General features: G+C 48.5%; 1 protein-coding gene across 1 annotated transcript; it reads left to right on the forward strand.

The window, feature by feature from the left end:
* Positions 1-1,814: 1,814 nt before the first annotated feature.
* Positions 1,815-20,820, forward strand: DUSP14 (dual specificity phosphatase 14). The gene is made up of 3 exons (XM_006276471.4): positions 1,815-2,056; positions 17,181-17,275; positions 18,703-20,820. The coding sequence occupies exon 3, from the start codon at positions 18,826-18,828 to the stop codon at positions 19,420-19,422; it is 597 nt and encodes a 198-aa protein (XP_006276533.2). The 5' UTR covers positions 1,815-2,056; positions 17,181-17,275; positions 18,703-18,825; the 3' UTR covers positions 19,423-20,820.
* Positions 20,821-22,493: the final 1,673 nt, after the last annotated feature.

Raw genomic sequence — 22,493 nt, forward strand, 5'->3', positions numbered from 1 at the left:
GTAATCGTTAGCATAGCACTGGCACGTTCAGCACGCAGATAACACGTAACCACCGAGACCATCCCGGCCCAAGGAACGTTTATGGCATTACATACATGTTTAAAAGGCAAGGCTCCCACCTCCTCCACTTAAGGCATTCGGCTGAGCCAATGCAACATGTGTACGAGGTAGACACCGAACACTTATTGCAGGTTCACTCACATGCACGCAGACACAGCGGGCAGCTCTGCCAGACAGACATTCACCCACCACGACAGGCCTTTGGAAACAAGGAGACGGCAGCTGACTTGGACATCAGAGGCCCGATTCCCTAGTGCTTTACTCCACCTTAATGGTGGGATAACTCCACACAACGGTCACATCAAAGTGAAGCTGGAGCACTGCAGAAGTGTCTTTAACCCCACCGCCCCCCTTAAATCCTCATATTTTTGGCCTCTTAAGGGTTTTTATTTTTTTTAAATAATCTATTTTTGCTCTTCTCCCACCTCCGCTCTGAATGTGATGCAATTCCTCACCACAGAGGCAGGGTCTGAAGGAAGAGCACTGCCTCCTATAAGGCCGATAGAGGGTCCGGGAAAGAAGCAGCCTCTGGAGCAATGAACAGATTTGGTGCTGAAGTCTGAGAGGGATGGATCCATCTGTGCTGCTGAGTCATGAAACCTACTGAAGTGAGATAAAAGCCACAGGGCCGAGCGTTAAGGGAAGTTTCCTATTAAAAGAGCTCGCTATTTTGTGTGCGGCAGAGCAGAAACTGAGCAACTCTGCCCGGAGACTGGCAGCTACATGGCAGCGTTTGAGGGGTTAATGCTGGACACACATTTCCCACCCCCCACCTCCTTAGTAAGAAGTGAAGCTAATGTTGTCCAAAGTCCTAAGCTTGCCAGACCCCAGTAGACCCGCTTGCACTGATTTTCAAGGGTTCAATGAAACTAAAACCCCTCCCACATGGTTTTATTTTTAGAAGCACACTTGTTCCCAGCTTCACCGGCCCTCAAGGACTTGCACGGCCCTTGTCACTGTGATGCCAAGGCACCCTCACCCCATCTCGGCAAGATAAAGCTGTATTATTCTCCCCATTTCACAGGTCAGGAACTGAGGCACTGAGGAGATAATGGACTTGGTGCAGAGGGTGTCTGCAGCCGAGCTGAGGACCTGGATGCCTTCACCGAGGGCCCAGGGGAGAAGAGATATAAGGGCTGGTGGCCCATCTCCTCTGTCAGGCTGCTGGGCTCATCAGCATGTCATGAGTTCTTGTTTCCAGCTTATAATATACATAAATAAAAGTGAAGGAGCCTTTTGGAGAAGTCCCTTGAATAAAACGAGAAACGCTGTCTTCTTTTTAAACCACAAGCCTGGATGAGACAGCTGGGGTCTGGCTCCAGTCTACTTGGGTGGCTTCAGCTACATTTCTGTGCCTCAGTTCCCTTTTCTGTACAATGGGGCCAGGGAGCTTTATCAGCAGAAGAGGGGTGAGAAGGCTTTAATTTAAAAAAAAAAAACAAAAAACACACGGGGCAGAAAAGAGGGCAGAAGAGCACGTTTATTTGGGACGCGGGGCAACAGCTACAGCGACCCGACCAGAAGAAAGCCACTGGGGCAACGCATGGCGCAGATCGGACCGAGAGGCCGTCTCCACACCTGCGTTTCGCGGACCGGTGCCGCCGAAAAAAGATGGTGCTTCATCCCTAGTGCTAAGCTCCTTATTTCCTAGGAAGTCGTGCGGCTCCTTTAACAGGCAGACACTGAGAGTTTGCCTCCCTCTGCTTTGGGGAAGAGCCAGGCTAGCTTAGCCTGTAGAACCGTATCTTGGTAACTAACACACACACCGAGCTGCTAACACGGAGGCAAGGGAAAAGTAGGAGGGGCTGGCACAGCGGAGAGCGGTGAGATCAGATGCCAGCGGCTCAGGGAGTCATTCCCCAGCTCCCAGGAATATAAAAGTCCGGCTCATTCATCACCCTGCCCTGGGACGCTCTGGACCACAGCTGGCCTGGCAGGGAGGAGCAACCTAGGAAGTGAACTGCTGAGGACCCCGCTGCCGCCTCCCGCAAAGAGGGTAAGAGGAAAACAACATCACTTTGACATTTTTTTTTTTTTTTTTTTTTAAAGACTCCATAGACAAAACTCCTAAAGAAAATGACAGCTCTGGAGGAGGGGATTGGGCTGCGCTGGGGGAGAGGGGAAGCCGTTCGCCCAAGAAAGAGGATTCAGTGGCCAGCAGTATTAAAGGCGTCGATGAACCAATCTCTAGCCCTGGTGTTGGGAAGTCAGACAGCAGCTGGATGTGTGTGTTGGGGGAGGGCGTGGGGGGGGTGGAAAACCAAATAGCTATTCCAGTTTATGCTGAGATCATTGGAGTTTCGTCCGTCGATAAAAGCTAATCGATTTAGGAAGACTGGACACGGCAGCTTCCTCCTTGGAGCGTGGTCAAGGGGGCCTGGTGGGAATACAGCAGAGAGCCCCAGGCTCCGGGCTCAGAGTTTTCTCGTGCCTCTCCGTCTCCAGCTTACATTTTTCCAGTGATGTCAAGGAGGCAGCTCCGTCCCCACCTCTGGAGAGGCAGGAGCTGCATGTGCAAAAAATAAACTGTGCAAGCTGCTCCCACAGGGAACTCAGCTCCCTGCTGCCGGTTAATTATCAAAGACACAACTCGCTGGATGAGGCTGCTTAGGCAGGGGACAGAGGAGCTGGGGGGGGGGGGGAAGGGGGAGTGGGGGGAAAATCTTGTTTATTGCCATGGTAAGTCCAAGTAGCGGCAGGCACCTGACCACCTCTGCTCAAGGAGGAGGAGGGCTTAGCTTTGGTTTGAGGAAAAGATAGAATTCAATGTCTCTTGGTTATATTTTTCCCCCCCTTTTAGCCCACCCACTGGGTACAAGGGGATTGTTAAATCCAACCAACTCGGGAGCATTTAACTACTGTAATAAAAACCACAACACGTCCTGTTGCTTCCTCGGTGCCTCCAATTCCAGGAGTGTTTATAGACTAGACCTGTGCTGAACTTGTTAGTTCTTTACAGCCGGATCGATGGCAAAGTTGCTTTAATGTGTGTCGTGCAACCAGATGTCTTTATTCTGTCCGAGTCGAACGCCCGCTCTGTGATGGGCAGCTGGCCTTTTAAGTCGTCTTTGTAGCTCTTTGAAACTCTTATGAGGTTTGCATGGTTTGTGGCTTGTGTAGTCCTCTTGGGGAGCCTGGGGTGGAGAAGGAAGGGCACTTTGTGTAGGATTTGTCGCTGCCTTCACTGCAGCAGAAGGTGAAGAAACACCGAGGTAAGCCCCAGCCTCTTTCTGTGATGGCAAAGAGGTCTCCTTGCTTCACCCACCCAAGTGCTCTCTCTAGCCAATACTTGGTCATCGCAGACAAAGCGATGATGGGTTTCCTTCTCTGTCTGTGGGCCCAGCCTTGCACCACTGAGGTCCAGGGGAGCTTTGCTGCATCCCTGAAAACAAGTTATTAACTTTACTGGTTTCTTAGGGCCAACCAGCCTGAGCAGCTGGGAGAAGGAATGGTCCCAGTAGGGGCAGGGTTGTACCATGGTGGCCGAAGCTGCTCCGTGGCCCCGATGTGACAGGGGAGGGGAGGCTGGCCTAGCATTGGGTCAACTATGAGGAATATCAATGAGACGTCACCACACCCTCCTGAATGCTTGTAGAGAGCCTAAAAAAAAAGACACGGGAATCCATGGCCAGTCCCAAGACAGGGTACGTACACAAGAACTGAGCAGTCAGGCAGGATCCACCCTGATGAATGCCAGGACAGAGCAACAGGGTATCTGCACCTCTAGAGAGGCGCACCTATTCCTCCACTATTGCACGCAAGGAAGACGTAGAGATGACGACTGAATGGGAGGGCCTCAGCATCCTCCCCAGAGGCCAGCTTACTGATGATGTGTCTGCTAGAAGGTTTTACACTGTGCGTCGCCCTTGGGGGCTCCCTGTGCTTTGCTAGCATGGTGTGTAGAGCTGCGGAGGAAAGGCTCCCTAGGGAGGGGAGCATTAGCAGGAACTAAGGTGAAGGAGCTGACTTCAAGGGAGGAAGAGAGGAATGTGCAGAAGCCGAGGCCTGCTAGCAGATTAGTTTCAGGGATGAGCGCATAGGACAGTCTAGTTCTCCGTTCTTCCTGGGAAAGCCAGAGAGGCAGGTTCAACCACCACATTAAAACTCCTCCAATGAGATGACACACAGGCTTTCTTTATACCAGTTATGCAAACACTCCTGCCCAAAAACACCACTGCAGCAGCCCCTGCGTTTACTGTGGGGTTGCCACAGTGGTTTGAACGATGGAGGAGTGCCAGGCTCACAAGAAGGCTGTGACGGTGACCGTGTAAAGTACTCTGCACTGATACACAGCTGCTCATACCTGACCTGCAACCCTCCTTGCTAAATTAGCATTGAGGTACCTGTCTTGAGAGGAGAGATGGTGCAATGATCAGGGCATGAGGCTAAGCCTCGAGACATAGGTTCAAGACTGGCCTATCGCAGGCCCCCTGTGTGGTCTTGGTCAAGTCATTTAATCCGGAGTTTCAAAAGTAAATAAGTTCCTAATGATGCAATTTAGGTACCTTTAACCCCATTCTTCCCCCAGCTAGGCAGTTAAACACTTGTAAAGAAGGTCTAGATGCATCTTTAGGTGCCTTTAAAAAAATATTGACTTCAGCCTTTTGGTGCATTAGTTCTTCCTGGTGAAGATGGGGGTAACAGCTCTCCCCCATCTCACTGGGGTGGCTGTGAGGATAATTCCAGTAAAGAGGACAAGTTACTCAAGCAGTTCAGGGCTGGGTCCTGTTCCAGCGCCTACTATAGAGGTGCAGTCTGAAGCCAACACTGTGGCAGGCCCAGGCACTGCACGTGCCCTCTGCAAATCCCGTGTGGCTGCCTGGTCCCATCTTAGGATCCCAAGGGCCAAGACGGTGACACCCTGCCTCCGGTAGAACAGATCCATTGGCTTTCGTGCCACTGTTCACGTGAGCAAAGCTTCTCCGTGAGCACTCTTATTACATGCCAAAGTGTTACTCCAGGCTAGACCAGGGCAGTCGTGGTCAGAGTTCAGACATGTCCTTATCATGGAAAGGCACATGCTTTATTGGTGCCTCTCCAACAGTGAAGTGATGAACAGGAGTTAGGGATGCTTCGCCCCTCCTCTCCAAATAGTCTTCTCCTGGTTCTTTCTTGGGCAGGTATTTTTCTTCTTTTGCAGTTATTTAAAAGACACCCCATTGCCTTGAAATCATAGCAAAGAACTGCCCAGGTCAATGCAGACTGACCTCAGACCTGGAGCTGTCAACACAGGTGCTCAGTAAGGTCTTTTCTGACAGAGGCAGGTACAGTGGTGACTGCAAACACCCCTCAGTGTTGTGCCAGCTGGATCCATCTCCCCAGCCCCGCTGCACAACTGCTGCTCTGGGCAGGACTAATCAATGAACAGTTTGTGGATGTGATGAGCCTGGAGCAGGATTACAGCCTGCTCCAACAGATTAATCTGTAGTCCTGAAGCCCAGAATATTAACAGATGTTCTGTTATTACACGTTCGGTTTAATAAGGATCTCCCAGGAGAAAACTAGAGAATAGCATGGAAAGGATGCTACTGAACCCAGAGATGGCAGGAAACTTGTTCCTCTACATTCATCTGTGCCACCTGGACACACCCATACACCTGATGCACCCTAGGGATGCAGCTGGATAGCCTAGTTCTCTTCTATAACACTGATGCTGGTTGAATACCATCATGCCAGAGTCCCTCCTGCCATCAGGCGTTTGCATGAGATCACATCAGCAGAGATTCGACTCCTTTAAACTGACTGAGTTATGCTAGTGGAAGTCAGGCGTGAGAGGTGAATAATGCCAGGGGGGTTTCATTTCCAATAGTCAGCAGGGAAAAAAGACACTATACATGCACCCATCCAGCCTTGGAGAGCGGTTGTTTCCTCTGCCATGTTCACAGCACCTCCAGACCATACCCTGGTTCTGCGCTAGGGGGAAACCCCCTTAGCCCCACCTTCAATAAGAGGAAATTGTACCAGGAAGACAAGTGCATCCAGAGAGTTGGGTGGAAGTTTCTGAGTCGGGAGTAGGCCTGTAGCTGATGCAACAGAAATAGCAACAAGCAGGGAGGGAGAGACATGCCCATAATAGTTGATTTAGCTTACATACACAAGATAGAGCTCCCCCCAGCACGGCACAGCAAGGTTTCCAGCCTCCCTTGGCCCAAGGAACAAGTACAGACTCATGTCTACCCGGTGCCCCACCCTAGCACCCTGTGGGGAAACACAGCTATCTATCTAGGCATCTGGATAGGGCAAGCTTCACCCAGCCCTTTCCACCCCCAAATTACACCATGCCCCCCACATGCTGGCTGCCTTATCGCGACCAAAAGAGGCCATAGTACAACTGGAAGTACAATAGGAAATAAAAAGGGGAACAGCTAGAGGCAGCACCCGGCCTCTGGCCATTTGGAATCAAAGCTGGCAGCACCATTTGAAACCCGAAGGTGCAAATCCCCGGCATGCACACCCTCTGCGTGCATCACGGCACTAAAAATACCCCTGCAGACAGTTGCCTAGTGAATTTTTCACACAGATCTCGCTTCTCATCCCCGACACCCAGACTCACATTTAGAAACTGCTCTCACCCAGCCCGCTTTATCATTCCCCTCCCTGCGGAAAACAAGCAGGCGGGCTTTAGTCCCCTGCCAAGCGCTCTCAACAGGTTCAACGTGATTAGCTCCTCTCTCCCCGGAGCGTAGTAGATGCAAAGGCTCAACAGGAGGTGGAAAGGGAGGTCAGATTACCCGGCCTCCCTCAAACGGTTCATTGTGGGGGAGGCTCGGGAGCCTAATGAGCTTTTATTTTCCCTTTCACCAACACTCCCGTCTCCTGTACGCGTCTCTTCCTGTTAGGAGAGGGAGGTTTTAACAGCAATTCGCCAGGCCGGGCGCTCCTATTCACAAAGGAAATTGGAATTCGTTCACCGTTAGTTCTGCCGAGCGACTGTCCATACAAATATGAGTTTACGAAGCTGTAAGCATGCAGGGAATTATCCACGGAGAAGCAGAGAATAGGCAAGGGGCAGGTGGGGCCTGGCCCCATGTTGCTCAGCAAGCAGGAGGGAGAAGTGTTTGCTGCTGTGTGTAAATTCTCTTTAATAGACAGACTACCCCAAGCGAAGCCACCGCCGTGCCGAGCGAGCGATCTCTTTCCTTTCACCAGCTGCCGCGGGCAGGAAGCCTGTTTTTATAATGGTAGGCTTCTGCTTTCTCTCTGGCTGCTGTCTTCTGCGTGTAGTGTCCCCTCCCCGCTGTAGCGAGACCCCCTTACTTCGCCTTCAGTTGTTGCGTGGCTTTGCAGAGGCAGCTCTACGTCAGTGGCTGAGGAGGAAACTCTTTTGCCCCCAGGAGTTAGGAAAGGCTCCAAAGCACGGCTCTCCAATGAAATGCTTTGAGATCCTTCACTGAAGCAAGGTGTGTAGGACGTGCCAGGTCGGGAATCAGGCGTCACATCTGGGAATTAGGAGGGAAGCGCCAGCTCGTTCCCGTCTGAGTGCTGCAATGAACCTGTAGCTACCTTGGAGTTCGTGGTGATCCCTGTGCTGCGTGTTGGGGACTTCACCATAGCAGCAGAGACGGGACAGATCCTGCTGCTTCAAAACAGCTGCCTGCCATTTTGCTTAGCCCTGTGGACCAGAATCTGTCCCTTTATCAGGCCTCGCTGTATGAGACCCTCTGCAGAAAGGGGGGTCATCATGGACTCAGGCAGTGCTCAGATGTAGGACAGGGTCACAACCCGGCCCTCCTGCATCCCTGTATTCCAGCAAGTGTTGGATCAAAGCCACCAAAGGACACTGCTCTGAATCTTAAGGGCTCAGGATGGGGAGAGTTAAGCAGCAATGCTTCCCTGAACCCCGTCCTGAATCCCAGCCCCACCTGCCAGGGGTTGCTAACATGAGCTGCAAAGCCTTCCGCATTGGGTGAGCTGCCTGCAGCCAGCAACGAAGTGGGAAACAATACTGCTATTTACATGGGCTCTACAGCCGCCTGCCCCTCGAGCCTCCCCGCACAGTAGCTCTTAGGTAGCCTGCCCTGCTCGAGTCACCTTGCTGTGCTTCTAAATAAGAGATCGGTTTCTGGAGCGCCCAGATGCCGGTGCCAGGCCCGAGACCTGCCTTGTGTTCGGGTTCACGGTTCGTGGCTATGGCATGCAAGCGTGCGTCACGTTACGGTGGGCAGCTGGGCCTGCAGCCAGGCGCTCCAAAATAATCCAGCTCTTGCTTTGAAAGGTTATTTCCAAATAAAACCCCATTTGCTCCTCACGGTGGGAGGCCCCAGCCCTGACCCTGGTTGCAAATGCCAGCTCTCCGAGGCGCCCCCGCCAACTCGTGCTCCCCGGCCCCCTGCCCTTTCCTGCCGCTGCAGACTGGCTGCGAGCTCCCTCAAGGCAAGAGGCTTTGCTAGCAGCTGGCAGGATCCAGCTGTCAAGTGGGAACAAGCAAACAAACAAACAAAAAATAGCAGTCCTGCCTGCTCCTGTTCTCCAAGGGGAGGGGGCGCGAGGCAGCGTGGCAGGGAATACAATGTGCCTGTGGGAAGGCTCGGCTGAACTTGCAAGGATTTGCTATGGCAACTGAAGGGCCTTGAAAAGTCAAACATGCAAAATGCTGTGGGCAACAGGAGAAGCAGTGTCAGCCCAGATCCCAACCCCGGTGCTCCCAGTATACTCCCTTCCTTCCTCTGCCCCTGGAAACCCTCACTTCCTTGGGATCTGCCTGCAAAAGGGAAGTGCCAGCCTCAGGAATCATCTTCAATCAGTGCCCGAGGCATACTGACCACCTTGCAAACCCACTGACACAGAGAGGTCAGGAATCCAGGATCTTAAGTAGGCAGCCTTGTCTGGCAACGCCTCATGCTGAGGTTTCCCTTCCCTGTTGGGTCACGTCGAACCCTATGTCACCAGCTGCCATCGGAGCTGTCCGTGGAGTGCCTGGCACCGTACTTCACATTGCAGCCGAGAGAGGCAGATATCCCCGGTATAAGCACACCCAGTGCTACTTTAATACTTCCACATACCCGTCTAATTCTCATTTCCATGTGTCATAAATTAGATCTCCTTTGAGTTATGTAAATCTGTGTTTAATGCGTTTATGGAGTCCTACGTAACTTCCTTCTCAACAGGTTTGTTAGGACTTCCAGGCAGGTTTCACATGCCCAGTAACAAGTTGCCAGGAAAGCAGTTTGCACAAGCAGCTCTGCTCTGTAAAAGGATGGTTAAAAAAAAAAGAAAAGTACCCATCTTACTGGCAAAATCCATCCCTTCCCCAAAACCAGAGTTAGAGCAACTGGGTCATTGTCATGAATTAAGCTCCCATGGCCTCGCTCCACCCTGCCCTGCGCAATGTCAGCCAACCAATTTCTACAGTGCAAGTCAACACACAGCATGGTCCTTTACCTTTACCCTTCCCCACCACTTGCAAAATCATCCTCATTATTAGGCCTCCCGTCTTCAGTTCATTCTCTTTCTTTACTGAACTGCTTTTCTCCCATCCAAAGGGTGTACGGACATGGCTCTGAATCAGCCAGCATTTTCAGGGAAGGCTATCATCCCTGACAGTCCGGTGAGCACACAAGAGGGGAATCGGCCACTAATGCCAGCTTGGTGTGGCTCCACCACACATCCGTGGCTCACGCCCATCTCACTTCACATGCAAACCAGCAGAGCAAACTCACGTTGGGTCTCAAGTCCTTCAAGCCACTGCTCATGGCCAAAGCCGAGGGGTACATTAGGTTAAGCCACTGTACACCACAGACCAAGAAAAGGGTGAGAAACCTCTGCTCTGACATAGCCTTCCCCACCAAGTTTTGGTTGCTTTTTGGACAGTCTCTCAGGTCAGTCAGATGGTGACCGGTGTTGGCCGTTAGCATACGTTGTCTTTGCTAACAGCTTGATCCACTAAAGCATCATCAGGCCCCAACATATTTTCACTAGCTTCCTCCAAGAGAAACAGTAATTTTTACTGCAAATTGCTGCTTAGCCTGGCTCACAAGAGGAGCCCCGAGCAGACTAATTCACTCAGTGACCAGAATATTGACTCTTCTCTTCATCACAGTCTTGGAGCACATTTGTCATGTTTAAAACGAATAATTTAGCCTCTCCTGGGAGAAGGGAGAGATCCTGCCTCAGAGCTGGCATTTCATGCACCCAGCCTGCAAATCTGCTTCAAATTCCACATGATGCTCCAAGAAGAGAGCAGGAGCTTAGCTTCCTGTCTTTCAAAGAGCAATCCTCTAGATTTAGTTATTCTGCTTCCCCCATGCTACCCTGCTGGGCTAGCTATATAGTAACTCTGACTCAGAGGAGATGCCATTTGAGTTTATGTCAGATGTAGCTAGTTCCTGTGTGGCTCTGCTCATCCACAGATCTTCAAGCATATTGCAGAGGTCAATCTCACTATCAGGAAAGCAAAAAAATCAGAGCACAGCGAGGAGAAGGGAAGTGCCTCCAGTTATTCACCAGGCTGGCAGAAGAGACAGGAAAAAAAAAACCCCAGTGTCCCCAGTTCCAGATCAGTACCGTATCTGTCCTCCTCCCCACTTTAATTCAAGTTCAGCCATGTGCTCTGGCCACATCCATGAGGCACTGGCCATGTTACTTATCTTGCTAACATGTAGGAAGCAGACTGCATTTCTGGCAGCCTCAATTAATTCTGCACAGGCACTTTGGGGCAGATTGAGTGCGCAGCATTTGCAAGGGAGACCCTAGTTTTTAAGGAAGTCGCCTGAACAACAGACACTAGGGCAACCAGCCACAGCCATGAGATTTTTAAAACTAAACTATGTTGGGTCCTTTCAGTTTGAGGGTTTCAGACGCACTCAGACTATGTTTTCAAGCATTTCTCTGCAGCTGAGGGCTAGAAACATTCCCTTTTTTTAATGACAGCTGAGATTATTACACAATTGCAGGAGTCCAGAAGTTGGGGCTAAAAGAAAAACAAACAAACAACTACCCCAAGACTTATAGATTCACAAGACTCAGCAGCACAAACTTGCTCGAGAGTTTAGGACCCCGTGCAAGCAGGGATCTGAAAATCTGGTCACTGCCTAAGTGGAGGCTGCTACCATTAGAAAACCTGCCACAGAGAGTACGTGCCAACCCCTTCCGAGAGGTGAAGATCCCAGCATTGCTACCAGCAAGCCAAGGCAAGACTAAAATACATTCGGTGATCGCAACACTGGTAGCCACAAAACAATGTCCTCTCGTTCTGCCTTGCTCAGGTATCTCAACCCTGACAAGTCCCACCACAACATGCAAAACTCAGTTGTTGAGTCCCAAGCCTACCTGACACAAGCCGTCGTTCCTTCAGGACTTTCTCACCACAGCCGACCACATAATAGGAACAGGACCTCTCTGTGTCAGTGGGTTTGCAAGGTGGTCAGCTTGTCTCGGGTACTGACTGAAGATGATTATCCACATTAGCAGGACACGGGGCAGCTGTGGAAGCAAGGCTCCCCCTGCCCCACAGAGAGCAGTCAGAGAATACACTATCCTACAAGCACTGGATTGCTGTCCAGGAGGCACCTGGAGGCTTTGAATACAGAGGTCTTCTGGCTCCTCCTGCTCTTTTCGCATAGGAAGACATGCTAGCACCCCACCGATCTCTGCTTCTCTTTCCTGCCTCTTCGTAAGGGTCAAAGCAGTGCAGCTGTCTTAATTAAGGGCCGACTACAACCACGTTTCCTCTGGCTACTGCCAAACACTTCTGGGGAAATGGTGTTTATTTCAAGCGGATGCCTCTTAGCAGCTGATATCTGCAGCACGGGAGAGGCTAAGGCTTGGTAACTACCTAGAAAGGATCTCTTTGTGGATCCATTATTCTGTGCTCTTATACCATAGGGAGCCAACAAGCACCCCCGTTAAGGCTTATTGCAAGGTGGGGAAATAGCCCATTAGCCAGCCTGAGGCTACCACACAGCCACAAGGTGACAAAGATCCCTAGTCACTACTGAGTGGGAGACCCTACTAGATCCAGTGAGACACAGTATAAAGAGCCCAGTGCCCCTGTTACTGTCATGAGCCATCACCTCCAGGTGCTATTAGCTTTTCCAGAAAAAAAAATCCTCTCTTCAAGGGAGAAGGGAGATGTAAAAGCCCCTTTCAGCTTTACCTTGCTGAGCTGCAGAATTGGGGGCCTCTATGATTGCTGTCTCCAAACCAGGCTTGAATAGTAAGATAGCTGTACTCCACATAGTGGAGCATCCATCTGTCTCCTTTACAGAAGCACCCATCCCCTGCAGCACAAGTGCCACCATGATAGCAAGCTGGGTGGTTTGGACGTGCATCTGTCCAGGCAGAAGTATTATGCTGTCAGATGTAACTATATCTCAGCATTTGTGTGAGCTCTGGGGGACCGGTAGTTAATGATCTGATTTGCCTAGCATCATTCAGTGAGCAACCTGCTGACTCTTCCTATGGGGAGGAACAGTTTGGTATTGATCCCATCAGCAGCAATCTCAAGTGATGAGGACAGCAGCAGCAGGAAATAGTTGTGATGTGGATTTTCATGGGTTAAGGCCCAAAGGGAATGTCATGATTCTCTACCCTGATCTCTTATATGAATGGGATTTGAGCATGGCTTCCAGCTCCTTTAGCATTCCTGCCCTGCAGAGCCAAGCTGGAACAACCAAAGCCAAAGGAATGAACAAGGAGAAATGGAAAATTTCTACTCCCTATTTTTCCAAACAAGAGTATATCAGGTGTTTGCGATAAGAATTGGGCAATTCAGTGACATTGCACTGCTTTGGAGGGAGGCATGCGATGCTCCCAGTCAGTCCGAGGACCCAATCCCACCCTGCTCAGATCCCTGAAACCAAGGTAACACATCTACTTTTGTTCCTCTCAGTCTGAAGACATCCTGGAAGTGGCGAAGGGAAACAGGACCCACCTGCCCTTGGCATTAATGGGGTTTCCAGGACTGGGGCAGGATTGAATCAGCTCCCACAGAGATGCCTAACAGCTGGAATAGCATCTTGCCCCATCTAGGTTCCCACAGAGATCCTAACGTTGAAGGACTCATACTAATGGCCAATAGAAGTGGGCTAAACACACATTTATTTCCTGTTGCTTTTATTCTCTTGTTCTCCCCATATGACAATAGCCTGCTTGTCCCCATGACAGACCCACCATTGATTTTTGCAAGTGTCAGAGACACCCCAAAACAATAATGAACGTGTCTCTCGCCAGGCACATGAACAATGTCACGCATTAACCAGCAGCAGAACAAAACCCACAAACAATGGACTGGAAGCTTGCATGGACTAGGATGCCACCTCAAGACCAGTATCATGCTGGTGCTTTGTGCATGCAGGTAGCTTTTAGCACTGCTGCCCAGTGTGTGGCTTGCAGCAAAGCATGAGTTTGCCCAGTGTAAAAGTATAAATTATTTGTTGTCTGCAAAGACATGAAAAGCAGCAGCGTTTCCGAGGCAGCCGCTAAGGCATTACATCAGAGTGCTTTTGAGTCCCAGCTGGGAGCATCTTGAGGCTAGCACATCACGCTGTAGGTCTTGTTGATCATCTGGTTATTCCTGATGAGACGTGTCATTTGGGGTGAGCGGTGCGGGGGCGAAGTGGGCTCGGGGGATCGGTAATGGGAGCCGGGATGCTATGCACTGGCTGGTGTAATATGATAGCCCTGCCGGGGGTGCTGGCTCAAGGATGTACTCCAGAGCCTCTGGGTATAAAAGCACAAGTCCGCTGCCTGAGCTAAAACAGCCACCTCCTAGCACTGAGGCCGTGTGGCCTGCTCCTCCATAGCAAACCAGAGGGCTGCACTGAAAAAGCACCGGCTGCCAGTTCTAGTCCAGCCCAGGCCCGCAGTGGTGAAGCTGGGGGGTCGCTACCTCTTCCCACTAGTTGGATCAAGGACACAACAGATCATAGGGACCCGTCTCTCCTTCAGACATATAGGCAATCGTGCTGTCTTGTAGCAGGGGCTCGCTGGCCGAATCCAGCACCTGCCACTATTTACACAGATCTCTGTGTACCTGCAGGGCAGTGTGCTTCAAAAGGCCAACAGCAAATCTGCAAGAAAGCAGGTGAATTAAACTATTTTTAGGTCTCCCCAACCTGCTGAACCCTCCTTTGTGGAGGCTCAAACCTAATTCATGCCTCTGAAAAGATTCAAGATTTCTGGCTTCACATTAAAAGTACCCTATGCCCCTTCCTGCCTGGGCTCTGCTGGTTTGGATTTTTCTATTTCAAATGCATGTAAGATCTGACTGCTAATAAAAATTATTCCTGAGCCAGGTAGGAACAGCATGTGGTGAGGTGTAAAAATCAAGCAGCCTAGCACAGAGCAGCCAAGCTCTGTCACAGCATACATGTGTGCTGCCAATGCCAACAGCCAGCAATAAGTGTCCTCAGGGGCATTAACTGAGCTCTCTCAGTCTTCCCCAGTGGGAGGCATGCCTTGATTTTAAATGGTTCCCAACTGGGGCTTTTGGCTTTCAACCACCTCATCTAAGCCATGGCTCATCCAAGTCCCCAATACACCGCACCTCTACAAAGCAGCATTGGGCCTTACCACTCTGCTTAGGAAAGTACTTTTCTTCAGCAACTGGCAAGGGAGGCCTTTCATGATGACAAGCATGCACATCCATGGCCCATTGGGCCTCTCACTAAGCTCATGTCATGGTCACAGACAGCAGGGCAATCCCCATGCTCTCTCGCATTAGCTAAAGGAGACTCTCCACCGGGCCATAGCAAGTCTGTGGAGTACAGCTAAGCCATGGCAGCTCTGCCCAACACAAGGTAATGATATACAGGCAGTCCTTGGACTTACAACACAGTTGGTTCCTGAAAAGCACGTTTTAAGTCGAAATGTAACTCAGAATAATTTTCCCGTAGGAAACAATGTTATAAATGGGGGACTGGCTCCTGAACCAAGGCCTGATACCCTATTTTCACCAAAAATAACCCAGAATTTTGTACTCAATCAATTATAGATGAGTAATATAGCTACATTAATGTATTATATTGTAAATAGCAATCGTATCGATTTGGAAGGACTTTTTTGAGGTGACTTTGCTGGACTTTTTTTAAAGGCTCTTAGTTGGACTTTTTGAAGGGCTCTTGTCTGGAGTCTTTTCAGGAGTCTTGGCTCCAGGTTTTTCTGGAGTCTCGTCTGCTTTCTTAAAGGAAGTGTCCAACGAAGAGATAGGCGATGCAGCAAACGTGCTTGCTGGCATAGCGTCGCATCCAATCAAGAGTTGTAAAGGCAAAACTGATGTCAGAAAGTTGAAACAGGGTGTCAATTTATAAATATTGTAAGTACAAAATGTTGTAACTCGAAACGTTGCAAGTCGAGGACTGCCTATACATGCTTCACAGAGGCAGCCTTAGCTTCAAGTGCCCATTGGGATTTCAACTGCTTGCATCAGCTGGCTGGAGCTAGTTATATAGCACTGGGGATGTGCAGGGGGCCTATGGGAAAAGGAAGAAGAGACAGCTTTTGTCCTGAGGTGTTCACAGTCTCTATTATACCAATCTGCAACAGCCAGCTGCCTTTTAAGCAGGAAAAAAATCCAGGCTACAGTGCCTTTCAAAGCCTGGACCATTTCTACTGGGGATGCAATCCACCATGGGGCATTGCATGCCCATTACACTTGACTGGACACCTGATGCCTACGTATCATGGTTTATCTAGTTCCTCACATGCTGGCTATGAAGGCTAGCCCAGCCTTTCCTTAGCCCCTTGCTGCTCACTGGCCCTCTTTCTCCTTCCTCACAACAGGCAGTTTCTTTCCTCCTTGCCACACTAAGCTAACAGGAGCACCCCTCAGCGTCCTGCTTATGTTGTGCCACACTTAGCAAATGGAGAAGCAGAGTAAAGTAGCAAGGGGGTGAAAAGGACAGCTGGGTCACTCTCAGAAGGGGTCACTCTTTGCCTTGCCAACACACTAGCTGTTCCCCAGGCATTAACCCATGCCTTTGCAGCATGTCTAAAAGGATGGCTGGACATTGGCTTTTGCGTTTATCCAATGTTCCTTCAGGGAGCTAAATCATTTTCAGGTAAGCATGTCTTTGCAGGAAGCGATCCCATTCACATGGCTTCTGTATTGGCCGATACTGTCCTCCAAAACAGACGTTCATGTCACTCCCATAGCCAGTTCAGTACAGAGAAACTGAACGCTGAATTCAGCTTTGAGGCAGCTGACAGCAGCAGTTTTAGCCTCTGGAGCTGGAAAACGTTTGAATGCAACAGGATTGTGAAGTGATAATTTCCTACTGTCAGAGGGAGGCTGAAGAGCCATCTTATTAGAGAGGAATCACACCTGCTAGTGGCTGCCCGGTCTGTTCTTGCATAGGGTCTTTTATTGGAGATTACTCTTGACCACGTACAAGGGAAAAATGCATAATTTTATAGTTAAGGGACTGGACTAAGGTTGAGGAGGATTCACTGTGCAGCTTCAGGTTTCTACAACCTCTAGTCCTCTTTGGCAGGGAACACTTTGAGCAGCCTCACCAGCTGATCAAAGTCTCCCAACAGGCAACTCCACCACTTAGCAGCAAGCCCAGGTGGGAAAGCTGAGAGATGACAACTGCCCTTCCAGAGATGCTTCCATGTGAATGTGGGATCATCAGGTTTTAATATCCATCCATCATTAACACAGCACTCTCCCTTGAGATCCAGTCCAGTACTGGGCCAAGAGACAGGAAAAACCAAGCAAGCCCCATTCCAAATGGAGTTTGTAGCTCGTTACATAAGAGCCTTAACCTGCCTTTCATCAATCCTGCATCGACACCAAAAACCTCAAGCACATTATTTTCTTAAAAGCTTCAGCTCCAGCATACACGTAATTAAGTGAACATCTCCTCTTCCATTCAAAACAAACATTTCTAGCCTTTCTGATTATACAGGAAACTCAGCACAGGTGACACAGGCTCACCTTAAGGCTGAAAAAGCAGAAAGCAAAGGAAATGAAATATTGTTGGTGAAGCAAAATCAGGAGATTTTTTTTTTTTTTTTTAAATCAGTATTACAATTTTCAGGGGCCTAGCTTTGGATATTTGAATGCTTGGGGTTGGCAACAACATAAGAGGTTCAGATGCAAGTTCATCAGAGCAAGGACCGTCATGCTGTGTATGATCAGCAACTGCAATACTAAAGCTTTATTCTCTCTTATAATTCAGGTTTGGACACACCATATAAACACCTGCAGCTACAGCAGTACATCTCCTCGATCTCCAAACTAAACAGTCCACAGAGAAAAAGGTTTCCAGTGAACGTAAGTGCCCAATACCTTTTCTTTGTCATTCTAATGTGGAGTTGGGTCTGTGGAATTCAGTGATTTTATCCCTTTGAGAAAAGCTAACTTCCTTATGGCTAGCTGGGACACCAGAAAATGTCTAGAAAATAAAATCAGAGCTGCATCTGTAAGGAACTCAGCTATAATGGGTGAACTCATGACCATCATCTGTCACTACAATGCAAGCTCCACCCTGACAGAAGCAAGCCACCGGAGTTACTGGTGGCATACGCGACCTGCAATGCAGTGTTGCATGTGGGATGTCCTTGCAAAGGGTTTCTTTGATTCAGTTTAAAGGTCAGAAGGGACCATTAGAAAACCTTGTCAGCTCTCCCAAGCCATTAACTGATCCCCCATTATCCCTTGCTTTGAGCCCAATAACTTGGTTTGGCTAAAACGGTTGTAATTTGGATAAGGAATACCCAATCCCAGGCTGAAGGAAACACCTGCTGATTGACCTGCACTTAATTAAAAGCACTGGAGTTGTCCCCCATTTGCTTCTCCACTGGATTTAGGGAAGACCTCAGTGGCTGTGTTGAAAAGGTTCTTCCCCCTTTTTATTGTCAAAATAGCAGGAAGTGTTGGAGATCTCAGAGGATGTGCCCTGCAAGCTCACATCCCTTAACTGAAGGGTTAGGAGTGACAGATGCTTAGCAAAAGCTTATTTCCTCCAAAATATTAAATTAGCCATAGACACTAAATCAGCAATAAAAGGGAGCCTTACAGAGTCCGTGTAAGAAACCCTTGTCTTTATGCTTGCTCAGCTGTCACTCGCTTGGTTCTTACGGTACAATTGTTGCTTGTTCTCCAGTCTTCCAGCAAGGAAAGGGCCTGGATTTCCAATGTGGAGAAAAACACGCCCCAGTCATCATCCTCAAGGAAAGATAAAGAGAAACATTCTAATGCGTATTTGCTTTGCAGGTGCCACGGTTCCCCTACCGAGAAGAGGGAGAATGTATTTGAAAGAGGAAGGCGTTGCAAACCCCCAATATATATTTCAAATACTCAGTTAAACATTTCCCTGGGATTCCCTTGAGCCCTGAGCAGTTTGAAGCTAGTGCCTCTGCACAAGAAAGCCAAGATAGCTAATCTATTTTCATTTGCTAAAGTAGGCAAAGTGCAAAAAAGCAACACGCCGAACAGCATAAACACTTGAAAGATAATTTGCAGTCAATTAAGTGCAGAAGAGATTTTTCATTATTATTTGCATGGGGTAGAGCCTAGCAGTCCCATTATAATAAAGCGCTGCATACACACACACCAGACAGGCCCGGCCCTGAAAAGCTGTATACCATTAGCAGGTATTCCAGGCATGGTAGGATTGTGCCTCCTTCCCTTGTTACACTGGCCAGAGCTCCTGTTTGTTTGTGCTGCCCTGCTCACACAGTGTTGCTTGTATTTTACAGGGTGAGTAACTGAGCCAAGGAAGCTCCTCCAGCTCTAATCCACCAGGCAAGACAATTGTTTCCTTGGCAGGAGATCCCACGGGATCCCTACCCATAATGGAAGCGTGAGCGCGAGGCTCCTCCATGACCTCCAGAAGCCACAACTCCTTGCCGCGAACTCTGATGGCTCCTCGCATGCTTTCTGAAGGGGCGCTGGGAGGCATCTCCCAAATCACCTCCTCTCTGTACCTGAGCAGGGGCAGCGTTGCCTCCAACCGACATCTGCTTTTGGCTCGAGGCATCACCTGCATCATCAATGCCACCATCGAGATCCCCAACTTTAATTGGCCCCAGTTCGAATATGTCAAAGTGCCTCTGGCCGACATGCCTCAAGCCCCCATCTCCCTGTACTTCGACAGCGTGGCCGACAAAATCCACAGTGTGGCACGGAAGCACGGTGCCACCTTAGTCCACTGCGCTGCAGGGGTGAGCAGGTCAGCCACCCTGTGCATCGCCTACCTGATGAAGTACCACAACGTGTCCCTGTTTGACGCTTACAACTGGGTCAAATCGAGACGTCCTGTTATACGTCCCAATGTGGGCTTCTGGAGGCAGCTGATAGACTACGAGCGGAAGCTCTTTGGGAAGACCACGGTTAAAATGGTACAGACGCCATACGGCATCATCCCAGACGTTTACGAGAGGGAGAGGGGACCTCTGGTGCCTTACTGGGGTATTTAACGTGACTGCATCCATGGGAAGAGCAGAAGGGACTCGTCCCGAGTCGACCAGACTAGAGACAATCCCTTCTTTCTACCGCCAACTTCAGTTCTTCACCACAGGGCAGAACCTTAATTAATTCACACCTCACTAACCTGAAAAGCCAACAATTTCCCCTACTTGTCTTCAAAGCATACATAAGCAAGTAGGCCTCATTCTACCTTCCAGAGAGTGAGGTCTCCTTACTAGCACTGATTCCCATCACAAAGCACCTCTTCCACCCCTCCATCCACCCCCACCCAGTCAGTTTACTAGCATACTACAAGCAAAGAGCTAAAAGGCATTTGGCAGAGTTAATGAACAAAAGTACACTTTGTGATGCGGTAGCCTGGATATTTCTTTAATAGCTTGTTTGCTTCCTCGCGAAATCCTGTAGCTGATAAGGAGCAGCACTAGCACAAAATGAATAAGGTCCTACTCTAACTCAGCGGGTTTTTTAAGAGCCAGAGAGAGGAGTGCAGAAATTTTTGCTAGCGCTGTTATTTTCTTTAACTACTGTAGTGACTTATAATATTATATAGTGTTTAGGAAATCTTTAGCCAGCATTTACTCCTCATAAAGTTAAGTCAATCCAAGTCTGCCACAAACAACAGAATCCAAAATGATTAAAATAATTGCAGTATGTTCCGCAGCAGAGTAACAGTCCCTGAAAGCACTTGTCCACCTGGATAAATGCATATATGAGTACGTGTTTGCAGGATGGGGGAAACATAGCAGAGCTCACTTCAAAGCGTAGCTCAGTACAGAAGTGATGGGTTAACCTTTCCCACACCAAATGGCCAAATGAATGCTTAGGAAGTTTTGTGCATGCAGCTACCCTCGCAAAAGGGTTGAGCTGTAGTGTTTCATTACCCAACCAGTAAATTGGAAGTAGGGAAATCTGCTGGATCACTTAGCTCCAAGTACAGCTGCAATCTGCCTCAGATCTTTTCAAGTTCACTTTGTTATGGCCTCAAGGATTATGTTGCATTCTAGAATTATCCTGCTCAAGACACACTGATCTAGTAAACCTGCAGTACAAAGATGGCTCTATGGAAAAGGCTTCGGTTTCTTTTTTTTGCTTACAATGAGAAAAGGAGCGACTCCAACCTGAAAAGCAGTAGATGTTGTTCAACGATCAGACAGCCGAGTCATGAATGTCATCCACACACTTGCACATGGGCAGATATTGATATCACTAATGCAGAACTGGAACCCCAGGACAACCAAACCAAGTAACTTGTTCAACAAAGCTGTTTGTCTCCTTTCCTGCATCTCCAAAAGAGGAAGACACAGATTGCTGGATGCTGAGAGATAAACATTGGATTTAAAATGAGAGACTATACTTGTAAAAATTCTCAATAAAGATTATAAACAAGACCATGCCTTAGCTTCCTGTTCATGATTGGGATTTTTACATCTCTGAAATTAGTGGCAATATTGCTTCAGCTTCCATAGTGCCTTTAATGCAAATCTCAGGTTCAAACTGGCTCCTATTAAATGTTGTAAATAGGTTACTGGTAACTCGATGGCATTGCTTACCATTAAATCCAAACTTTCACGTCATGCCACCATATCATTCTCATAACAGGAGGTGGGTAACAAATGGCTTCATGGAGTATTTTTGTCTTCTGTAGCTGTATTGGAAATGTTGGTGTGTTCATTTAAAAAAAAAGCACAAGAAATGACCACTGGTGTTAGACAATGTTGAACCAGACAGCATGAAGATAACCTAGGCAGGATTTTCTCTCCCTAGGTAAATCAGAATGATTGAAACCAATGGAATTATCACCAGTGTAAATCAGTCTGTTAGTGGGTTCAGCATCTGGCCTCTGCAGCCTGAACCTCAGAGATTGAGTGAGAAAACAAAATCTGATTGGAATCAGATTGCTTGGAATGGGAGACACTTGATTACTGCAGGGCTGGAAATCAGTTTTCAAACCAACTGGGAAGATATGAATGTCACTGAAGTGGGCAGATGCAACATGCTGAGCACTACTCGTTGGGAAAAGAAGAACAAAAGTGATTCTCTTCTTGGGTCCGATTAAACATCCAGAAAAGTCAAAGCTCCCTGCAATGGGCCAAAGCCAATAACAGGGTTTAATTGCATACTTGGGCAAGGAGATGCAAAAATAAATACATTAATCAATCAATCAATCAATCAATCAATCAATAAATAAAAGGGAGAAGAAACCTGAAGACTGCTCTTGAGGCACAGAAATGAGAAGCAGGTGAATGAATAATGTGAACCCGATGCATACGTGAATCCAAAATTCTGGGCATGGGAAAAGCATTGTAAATACTCAGTTACTGGGAAAATCTTTATCCTTTCAAAGGCAATTAAAAGTGTCCCAAAATTACTGTTTCCCCTGAATAGCTATACCCTGATTCCTCTGCAACTGAATTGCAATTAGCTGTGATGTATTAAACAAAGCAACAATACCCCCCAAGAATCTTACCAAAAAGTGGCCTTTTAACCTCAAACTGCTGCCCTCCAGCACACAGTTATATTGTTCTAGGTTTCTCTAGCGATATCTATTAAGGACTGCTTTAAAAATGGGGATGCGTTTAGTTCAGTTTCCTCAATGTGGAAGGAAGTTTCTTCTGTCTTTTGCACATGGGCAAACCAAAGCACAGGAGAAATCCTGGCCTCCACTAAAGCCTGTGGGAACAGAATTCAAGTCTCCCGACTCCCAGTCCTGTGCTTCCAGCATAGGAACTACCCTGACAACAGAAAAATAGCCATTAGACCAGGGACCAGCAATAATCAAACCAGATACCTATAAACTGCAAGCAAAGTTAAAGGGTAGAACTGTACATGTCTTAATTGCAGAACTGCCACCAACTGATGAAACTAAATGATTTGGAAATATGTTAGATGGATTTGAGAGGGAAAGGTCATTCTTCCAGACAGGTAACCCCACTGCTAGCAAGGAGCTATCCTTGCTTAAATAGGTTTCTAGACCTACTGCAGCCCACTTTCAAAAGTCGCTAGGTAAGGCATCTCAAACATTTGCCAATCACAAAGAACAGCTACCAAATATAGGACAACT

This window comes from Alligator mississippiensis, chromosome 14 (genome assembly GCF_030867095.1).
Source record: "Alligator mississippiensis isolate rAllMis1 chromosome 14, rAllMis1, whole genome shotgun sequence".
NCBI classification, from domain to species: domain Eukaryota; kingdom Metazoa; phylum Chordata; order Crocodylia; family Alligatoridae; genus Alligator; species Alligator mississippiensis.

Coding starts and splice junctions, on each gene's coding strand:
- DUSP14 (XM_006276471.4), top strand. CDS start 18,826: ATGACCTCCAGAAGCCACAACTCCTTGCCGCGAACTCTGATGGCTCCT.